This window comes from Gallinula chloropus (genome assembly GCF_964237585.1).
Source record: "Gallinula chloropus genome assembly, chromosome: 1".
Taxonomy (NCBI): Eukaryota; Metazoa; Chordata; class Aves; order Gruiformes; family Rallidae; genus Gallinula; species Gallinula chloropus.
In genome coordinates this window covers 30,984,559-30,994,702 of record NC_140085.1, presented here as the reverse complement: position 1 = coordinate 30,994,702, position 10,144 = coordinate 30,984,559, and the positions used below count along the sequence as shown (strand labels likewise).

At 48.7% G+C, this 10,144-nt stretch overlaps 1 protein-coding gene across 1 annotated transcript in view; it reads left to right on the top strand.

The window, feature by feature from the left end:
- Nucleotides 1-7,347: 7,347 nt before the first annotated feature.
- Nucleotides 7,348-10,144, top strand: part of LEMD3 (LEM domain containing 3) — a gene marked incomplete at both ends in the record, with an annotated part of 43,998 nt that continues 41,201 nt past the window's right edge. Inside the window, one exon of the mRNA XM_084261459.1 lies at nt 7,348-8,896. Coding sequence (XP_084117585.1) covers nt 7,348-8,896 — 1,549 coding nt within the window. The remainder of the gene's footprint in view (nt 8,897-10,144) is intronic.

Genomic DNA, 10,144 nt, shown 5'->3' with positions numbered 1-10,144 from the left:
CTCTTCCAAACCTATCCTCTGGCATTCCTTGTAAGAACACCTCTGCACTGTCCTACAAAGCTTCATGTGGTATGAAGCAGTCATTCTGGTATTTGGCTCTAAAGTAGTTTGCTATTACTATTTTCTGCTGCTGCTTCTGCTTTCTTCTATTCCTTTTACTTTCCTTACTGCTTTTTGTTACTTTCTCCTACTGTGTTTCCCCCCCCTCTTCCATTTTGTGTGGGTTTTTTTTCCTTCTCATGCTTCTTTTCCGCAAGAAAAGGGAGGTACTTTAGCCCAATCCCAGTTATAGAGGCACGGAGAGGTAAGTGAGAGAGCCGTCAGAAAGCATTGCTCTTGTCTGGCTAGTCAGGAAGAGGACTAGGGTTTTGCTGCTGTGAGGATTTCCCAGAAGTAATATTGGAGCTGGTCCAACAGTTTACAGTAAAAGGACTGCAGTTCCACTGCAAGTTCAGCAAGGTGAAGGCCATCTTTTTTCAGGTCAGGTACAATAACTGAGCTTGTCAGATGTGTTTCTGGTCTGAGAAATTAAGTAACTTCTTCAGATAGGATGCTACATGGTAGACTCTGGACTTAAAGGATCCAGCCTTCATATGAATTCTGACATGAGGAGAGGCAGATCTCTGGTCTGTAATGAACATGCATATTTAAGAATCAAAAGCCCCATAACTGAAGGACATTACTCTGGGGCCAGGGCATCAGCTTCCTGGCATCCCTAGCTCTGTTCTCCAACCAAGACTGTCAGCAGTGTTGACCATGGAGCCTGGCTCTGAAGAATGCTTTGCCTATGTTTGGGTTAACCTAAGAGAAGGAGTAGGGAGATAATTACACAATCTTTTAGGTTGGAAAAAGACCTCTAAGATCAACACCACCATTTCTACTAAACCATGTCCCAAAGTGCCAAGTCTGCACATTTTCTGAACACCTCCAGGGATGATGACTCCACCATCTCCCTGGGCAGCCTGTTCCAATGCTTGACCACTCTTTCAGTGAAGGAATTTTCCCTAATATCTAATCTAAACCTTCCCTGGTGCAACTTGGGGCCGTCTCTTCTTGTCCTATCACTTGTTACTTGGGAGAAGAGACATATCACCATCTGGCTACAACCACTTTTCAGGTAGTTGTAGAGTGATAAAGCCTCCCCTCAGACTCTTCTTCTCCAGACTAAACAACCCCAGTTCCCTAAGCTGCTCCTCCTAAGACTGGTGCTCCAGACCCTTCACCATCTTCACTGCCCTTCTCTGGACCAACTCTAGCAGCTCGATGTCCTTCTGGTACCAAGGGGCCCAAAACTGAACACAGAACCTAAAGTGCGGCCTCACCAGCGCCAAGTACAGGGGGACAATCACTTCCCTGGCCCTGCTGTCCACATTGTTTGTGAGACAAGCCAGGACTGTTTGTGACACACGCCAGGATGCTGTTGGCCTTCTTGGCCACCTGAGCAGGAGAATATGTACTGGTATTACAGCTGCCTTTTCCTGAGGAGACGACAGACACTTTAATGCCTTTCGAAGCAGTGAAACCTGGGCCTCTCTGCCATACACTGACCAGGCATAATGAGTTCGGCACCTCCGAAGGATGAATGTGTCCCACTGTGGGGCTTGCTGCCACGTCTCACACCCCAGAGTAGAAGCTGAAGCACTGGAACAGAAGCCATTAGCAGGGTAGTTTGTGGTGGACAGCTAAACAGTGTTGAAGGAAACCTTTCAGTGCACTATTCTCACAGGGGGAAACTGACATCTGCATGCGGCAGACAAGAAGTGTGTGTGGTGAATGCTGGAGACTCCCATACTGTGTGGCACAGAAGCCTTGGTTTGGGTAGAATCAAGCAACTCTTTAGAGAGAGATACAGATAACTTAACTGTAGGCCAAAAACTAGTTGTTGTGAACACTGCCTAAAGGTACTGTAATTTTTTTCAAGGAAAAACAACATTCTAGAAATGCAGCATGTACTTGGAATAAGAACTGGTAGCTCTCAGGGCCAGTGAGACTTTGTTCCCATTGTCTGTGAGCAGTTCCTATGTAAGTTCTTCCTTCCTCTGTGGGGGAAATTTTCTATGGGAGTGGAGTTATTGAGAGTGGAAATTGCACAGCTTAAGGAAATCTTTTAAATATGCCAGGCCCACACCACTGAGTACTCATAACAAAAGGATCAATTCAATACTCAATAAGAGGCTGAGAGCAGGAGGGACTGAGATGCTTGTGGCAGTCTGTGCTGCTGAGATGTACAAGTGCTTGCTGTAGGAAAGTGAGATTTTCCAAGGGCTGTTGGCTTCCTGCTTATGTACCTCGCCTGCAGTTCAGGTGGGAGGTAATGGAGGCAAGTATGTACTCAAGAGACAGGGAATATCTTCTCTTGTGTTTGCACAGGGACAGGTACAAAAGAGTATAAAAATGGGTCAGCTTTTCAAGTGCTGAACAAGCATAAATAGTAATACCAATAATTGTTTGGAACACGCTGAATTTAGTGCTTTGCAGCAGCCTAATGACATGAACGGAAAGCAGAACAGTGGGCCTAGTCTGACCTTCTTTGATTTGGTTATTTTTGCCTACGGTATGCATTTATGCTCTATTTATTCCTTGAATAAACTGAAATTAGAGCTTTGTGGTACAAGAAATGCATTACACAACTAGCTTTAAATAAAATGTAAAATATAAACTTGTTCAGTTCAGTGAATGATAGTTCTTTGAATATTATTAGATGGATTAAATAAATTTAAGTTTTCAAGACATTAGCCTTGGATCAAAGTCAGGGATGTCATTGTAAATGGTGAGCTCTTTGTGGTTATGTCTACATCATTCTTTGCATTGCTGCCAAACACCATCAAGATACTGGGTATTAGGAAGAGGTTCTTTACTGAGAGGGCAGTTGGGCACTGGAACAGGCTCCCCAGGGAAGTGGTCACAGCACCGAGCTTGGCTGAGCTCAAGAAGCATCTGGACGATGTGCTCAGTCACAGGCCCTGATTCAGCTGGCCCTGTGTGGAGCCAGGAGTTGGATGTGATGATCCTTATGGGTCCCTTCCAACCCAGGATATTCTATGATTCCGTGATTCTAAGATCCCAGGCTAGAGTCCCATGTATACACACATATTAAAGGTTGTTTAGGACATAACAAACAAAAAAAAAATCTCAATAGGTATATTCAACATATCTGCATCCTGCACGGTGCTCACAGGTATTACCTAAGTAAGAAAGGTACAAGAATGCAGGAAATGAGGCATCTCTACAGTATCAGGGTTCCATGGATTTCAGACAGACAGGATCCCTTCCCAGTATTCTCCTGAGATTAAGGACTTCTCTCTGGTTTTTTTCGTTACTTAAAACTTGAAAATATTTGCAAGGGATATCTAATAATAGGAAAGTAGATACTCAAAATCTGGAACAGTTTCGCCCACAACTGTGCTGGTAGGGTATTACACATACATAGCTCTGCCACCTCTGGGTGACAAATATGTTTTACCCAGCTAGAGTTTCTGTATGTTGAGGAGAGAAACAATATGTAAAATACTCTGCCTGACTACCAAGCTCAGCTTCACTTTTTCCTTTTGAAATTTAAACAAAAAAACCTCTGGATGTAATCTACTGCAATGCTTTCTAGAATGAATTACGGAAGTGATATGTCACCCACTTAGAAATGTCTATTACAGCATGTAGTAGCCTTCTAGCAACAATTACTCTGAGACATAACAGGGCAAGAAGGTTCTGGAGACCAAGAGCTGAGTGACATTTTGATACTGTCTTACTTACAAGATTTATCTGTCCTTTCTGAATAACTTCAGGATGGGCCTCTCAACCATTCATCTGCATTCACGAGTGCATACAGCTGCCTCTCTGTAACTACAAAGTTTCTGCTAGCTTCCTGAAATAGAAGACGGTGGAAGGTAAAAATTTACTACCAAAATAAACATCAGCTTTTTGCCACTATCATTTTTTTTTTATTCCTAAAACCCTCCTCTCTATTCTTGGGGTTTTTCCTACTAGGGTTTTTTTAATTATTATTTGTCACACTTTGTAGTGAAATCTCTTGTCTCCTGATAGCTGGCATTCTTCTCTAAGTCCAGTTCCTGTGGAGTTGGACAGCTCAGGTTCAGGTTTTAAAACAAATATACCTATTCCATCCTGGTTCCTGAGAAAAGAACTGAACACATAATGCAAATGTGAGTGAAAAGCTCATACATAAATAAATGATCCTTTTAAAATAAATACAGGTTTCTAAGCCAGTCTTAAGGATTTAGAGTTCTGCTTTGTTGATTTTTTTTTTTCAACAGAGTCAGCAGTAATGCCTCCAACAATCCCACTAAAATGGCCAGTGCCCTGGAATAGAGACATAATAAAGTGAGTCAGGAATTACACGACCTGGTCAGGAATGAACACGAATTGAGAACACGCTATTCCATAGATCAGTATAATTTCTACAGAAGGCAAAGTATGGACTGCAGGAAGGGATTCTCTTGTGTTGTGAAGTCTCAGACCTAAGAACTAAGATGGTTCACTTTTAGTGATGAGAACTGCTGTCACAGCAGGTCATCACACACTTTATGGGAGTGAGTTGCATAGAGACTGGGTTGCATTAGTGGCTGGAGGAAGTTGCAGTAAGAGATGTGATAACCCTAGAAAAGAAATTCATAGATACTAAGAACTTACAAAATTTGATAAACATCACACAAACTTGCAATCAAGAAAGGAAAAAGAGGTATTAAGGTACAACTTCAAACCTCAGTCTGATGAGGTTGACAGAAGTACGATTGCTCACTCCATAACACCTTTTCACCCCACGGAAGAACTGGCAGTTTCCTGAGAACACCAGTCCTTTATGGATGAGGGGGGAAAATACAAACCAGAAAGTCTTATTTGAAACACAACAACCAGTTTTCTCTTGATGAAGAACTCTCCACACTTCTTGCTGTCAACATTTACCTTTTAGTATGCACTTGAAAATATATACTTTTAGTATGCACTTAAAAATGTACTACACATGACCATATAGATACTAATGTGTGCTATTAAAGTGGAAATTTTGGACTGGTAGTGGAAGTATCCTTACTTCAGTATCAACCAGAAGACATATTTTTGCAACATTTCAAAATATTTTGGCACACAAACTTTAAAGCATGACTTGGAATATGTAGACTTTTCAGTCAGCTGTTCTGTGTATCTACATGCTATAGTTTTGCAGATTATTCAATTGTTAACAATTTATAGTATTTACTGCCCTCCTGCTGCTAAGTAAACAGTTTTATAAAACAACTCATACCCTTGCTGTAGTAAACAGACAGTTGAGTTGCATTAGTAAGATCACATCCTTCTGATACAAGGAAAATGCCTAAGCCGGCACTAGCCACAAGTGCGCTTGTCAGAACAGTATCTGATTTGGGACTAACTGCTCTTGGTTTGGCCAGAGCCTCAGGCAGATGGAGGTAAGCACTGACCATGGGGGGCATATTCGAACACAAATCCCTCATAGCTGGTGGAAGGTGTGGGTTGCTTCTCCCTGGGGAGCAGTGGAATGTCAGAAGCATTTCTCATGGCATTTGGAATGTCAGTTAGCTACTATAGATTGGGATATGGATCACAGCAGGTGTACTTATGTTAGCAATTTAATGTGTAACTGAATTTGTGTCAAGTGCAATCCTCCTTATAGCTGGAGTTTTGTGCATTGCTCAAACCAACCATACTGCTGCACATCAAATAGGTCCTCTGGCAGGGAAATGAGGAGGATGCTGTGCACAGTGGCACCAAGTAGAGTGTGCCAGTAACACAGACCCTTGTCTAGTGCTTCCTAGCTTCAGAAGAGTTGTGCTGAAGGAAGGTTAGGTGAGCAATAGGGCAGGTTCTGCATCCTCAGCTGTGGTTGGTGAGAAATGGAGGGCAGGGTACAGAAGTTAAATAATCATCATTCTTCGTTATCATCATGAAAGATGGCTTCAAGCCATTCTTCTAGCTCTGTAGACTTGGGTTGATCTTCAGCATACGGCCGCCTCACAGCTACCTTAATTCCTGCTCTGCAAATGTTCTTCAATAACAAGATTAGCAACTTCAGTTTTGGCATTAGGAGGGCACACCCACCACATCCTCACTGCAGCAGACTCTGAGGGGGAACATTCAACTGTTCCTGCAGTTGGGTGTTCATTTTGGACCACTTCTGCATGGGGTTAGAAGGTCACATGGTGTTACAAGGCCAGTCAGAGTTAGGTCAAAATGGAAACGTGGCCTTCTGCGTTTATGATGTGGTAAGCAGTAGGTAAGCCCAAGGTTCTGTCATGTGGGGTGGACAGGGAAGAAACGCACAGCTCGGAGGTTCTGAAGCCTGCACATGAGGCTCTGTGGGCAAAGGGCCAGGGCTCACCTCCTGCTCTGAGAAACGCCTCTTTATAGTGGCACAATTGTTTCGACAACTATGCATTGCCCAAAGACTCCACTGCCCAAAGGCAAGAGCAAAACACACCCAAACAACTGCGAACTTCATGAGGGTGGTGCTCGGGCCCCGAGAGTGAGGACGCAGGGAAGCGAGCACGCTGCCCGCCCCCCGCGGGAAGGGTCCCCGAAAGGGGTACACGGGGACCCTTCGGCTTTTTTCAGGCATCGCCGGGCTAAACCTGCCACCTGGACACGGCGTTAGAAGATGGCTAAAGCTCGGCCGGGCACTTCCCGCCGCAGCGCACCCCCGAGCCATCACTCTGCCAGCAGCCGGGCGTTAACTCCTGCTCACAGCCGTGCACCAAACCGCGCGGTTCCGGCTGGATCTGCCCCTCCGGCTCCGCAAGCGGCCGGGACAGCCCTGGCCGCCCCTTGCGCCTCCGCGTTCGGCCTTCCCCGGGCCTGCCGGGGTTACGCGCGCCGCCCCTTCCCGAGCCCCGCCGAAAACGCCTCCCGCGGGCTGCGCGAGGCCGCTGCACGGCGCCGCCGCCCGTTCGGGGGTGGCCCGTTCGGGGGTGCCCCCCTCACCTCCAACCGCCGCCTGCCGCGGCGCCACCCCCGCCTTGAACCCCCCCCCCTCCTCCCGCAGTCGGCGGCGGAGGCGGGGTGTGAAGGACCCGCCGCACCGCCCCCCCCGCCGCCGCCGCAGCGCGAGGTCCCGCGGGCGGGACAACGTCTCTCACTGGGGCGGCTGGAGGCGCCGCGCGCGGCGGCGCCAGCCGTTACTGGGCGGCGGGGCGGGGGAGGGGCCGCCGGCGCGGGGCGGCCCCGCCTCCACCCTTCTCCCGTCTGGCCCCGGCGGGCGGTGCCCGCGGGGTGACAGGCAGGTCTAGGCCACAGCCGAGTGCGCACGCGTCAGTTCCGGCGGGGAGCGCGGCGCGGCGCGGCGCGTGGGTAGGAAACGCCGCGGCGGCGGGGGAGCGGAAAATGGCGACGGCCGCGCAGCTCACGGACGAGGAGCTTTTCTTGGAGCTGAGGCGCTTCGGCTTCTCCCCGGGGCCGGTCACCGAGAACACCCGGCCCGTCTACCTGAAGAAGCTGAAGAAGCTGCGAGAGGATGAGCGGGCTGGGGCCCGCAGCGGCGCCAACAAGACCCGGAACAGCAACAACAATAACACGGGGGCCGGAGCGGCGCCGGGTGGCGGCGGGGGCGGCGGCGGTCCCGGGCGGGCGGCCCCGGGCGTGGGCTCGCGGCTGGTCGGCGCCGAGCACCCCTACCTCCCCGGGGCTGCCGCCGGGAGCGGCCGGAGCCGCGCAGCACCCCCTGCCGGGAGCGGCAAAGTGCTGCTGGGCTTCAGCTCGGACGAGTCGGATGTGGAAACCAGTCCCCGGAGCCAGGCCGGCGCCGGCAGCAGGAGGGAGCGGGCTTCACCCCTCTTCCGCGGCCTGAGGCCCGCCGCCCCCCACGGCGCCTGCGGCGTGAGTAACAGCTCCCCCCAGGAGGAGGCGGCCAGGCGGAAGCCAAACGCCTGGTGGGGGGCGGCGGCCAGGAGACCGGCGGCGGCTCTGGGTGTGAGGGAGCCCGGGAACGGCGACGAGGAAGGAGAGGAGGAGGACGACGAAGAGGAGGAGGAGGAGGAGGAGAGCGAGCAGGAGCGGTGGAAGAACCGGACCGTGAACGGTAACCGTCTCCTCTCCTACGGCGGCAGCAGGGACAAGTACTCTGACTCGGAGGAGGAGGAGGCGGGGGCGAGAGCCAAGCAGCAGGTACCGAAGGAGGAGTCTGCAGTTCGCCGGCCCAGACGGAGCCTCAGCAAGTCTCCTTCTCCATTCATAAGAAGCAAATGCGCTGCAGCCGGCGCTGGCGTGATGGAGACGGGCCAAGAAAGGGCTGGCGGAGGCTGTGGTGCTGGTGTAGTCGTAACGAATGACAGGGCGGCGGCGGAGGCGGCTGCTGCCGGGAGTCTAGACAGGGGCAGAAATCGGGAGGAGGAGGCGGCGGCGGCGGGGGGAGGAGGAGGAGGAGGAGGATGTGAAAACCTGGACTCTAGTCCTCCCAGCCCCAGATACCGCATCGGTCTGTCTAAGAAATCCCCTACGGTATTGTTGCTGCCACCGCCGCTCACGGACGTGGACAGCAGTAAAATCACTGACCCTCCAGGCACCGTTAGGAAAGCGACCAATAATCATGTTCTCACCGGTGCTGCTGGTAGCTATAATGTTGAATCCAGGATCTATTCAGCTACTAATAGCCTTACCCCGGGTGGAACCACCTCCTCCCTTAGATTCAACCACTCCAATCATACGGGTTCAAATCATACCTACCTGAAAAACACCTACAAGAAGAATCTCTCAGAGCCCGAGGAGGAGCTTCTCCAGCAGTTCAAAAGAGAGGAGGTATCCACCACTGGAGGCTTCAGTGCACATTACCTGTCCATGTTCCTCTTAACTGCTGCATGCTTGTTCTTTCTGATACTGGGATTCACATACCTGAGAATGAGAGGTTCTGGAGTAGCTGAGGATGTGGGAATCAACAGTAAGTATTAGGTGAAGGGTAAGAGCAGTTTCTTTCTGCATCTGGATATACAACTGTTAATTTGCCTTTGCATTCCCAGACATCCCTTACTGAGGAGTTCTGGGTTCTGCCTTGGTATAAACTTTCTGTATAGGATGTAGCACAGAGAAATTGTCTTTTCTTAAGTATATACCTTGCAAGCTGGTATAATAAGCTTGCCAGACATTTGAGGATAAACTCAAATCCTGGCAGCCCCCTCTGTAATCTACTGATACCTTGTTATCTAGCATGTCTTCACAAAGCGATTTTATGTGTTTTATTCAATGTAGTGGATGTATGGTTAATAGAGAATTGATGAGGTAAGGCTTTATGCTAATCTCACCGAAGTAATCATGCACGTCTAGATACCTGGGATTCCTGCAGGGCTAAGATTTTTACTCTAGTTATTTGGTAATAGAGAGTTGTTTTCATTTATGCATGCTGAGGCTCGAAAAGGATGCTAGGTTGAGATGATGTTGCACACTACAAACTTTGTGCAGTGATTGCTGGACCTACTGTGCATTGTTTTCTAATTATTATTTTTCCTGAATTTAGTTGAGGATATGATTATGCATGAAATACTGTTGTGCTTTAGCTTGAATTTCAGAGCACTTTCAGAATCCTGAACTATTTAGGATCATCTTTGGTATGTGAAAGTAACTTCTTGGAATGGATTTAGAAACTACCATTTTCTATTCACAAAGCATATGAAAAGGAGGACATGCCACCGAAGAGTGGTGATGGATTCTAATTCAATTCCTGGTTGCTCTGAAATGGACAGTGGAGATTTTCTTTCAGAAAGAAAAATCATGCCATTGCTATCTTAGTTTCTCATCAGGAGCAATGAAAACTTACACGAAAAGCTGGTTTGGGGATGCAAGAGCATTACAAGGGCCTTGGGGACTTGCATGTTTCTTGAAATGATCGAGGAAGATGTGCAGGGTGTATACACGTGCGAGTATTTCTTTGTATATAGAGAGGATTTATATACTCTGTGGGCATGTATACAGTGCCTTGTAAGGAGCGATCCCACTCTTGGATTGGGATGTTAGATGTTAGAGGGCAGAAGTAGCAGCGTGTGCTGTTTCTACCCCCTCGTCGACGTCTGTGTCATGTGTGTCGTCCCCCCCCCCCCCCCGGACATTACTGATTACATTATGATAGCAGAATAGTTCTTAATTCTGTTTTATTCTTTTTGCAGGGGCATGGGAGAGGGAGTGGAGTAAAGGA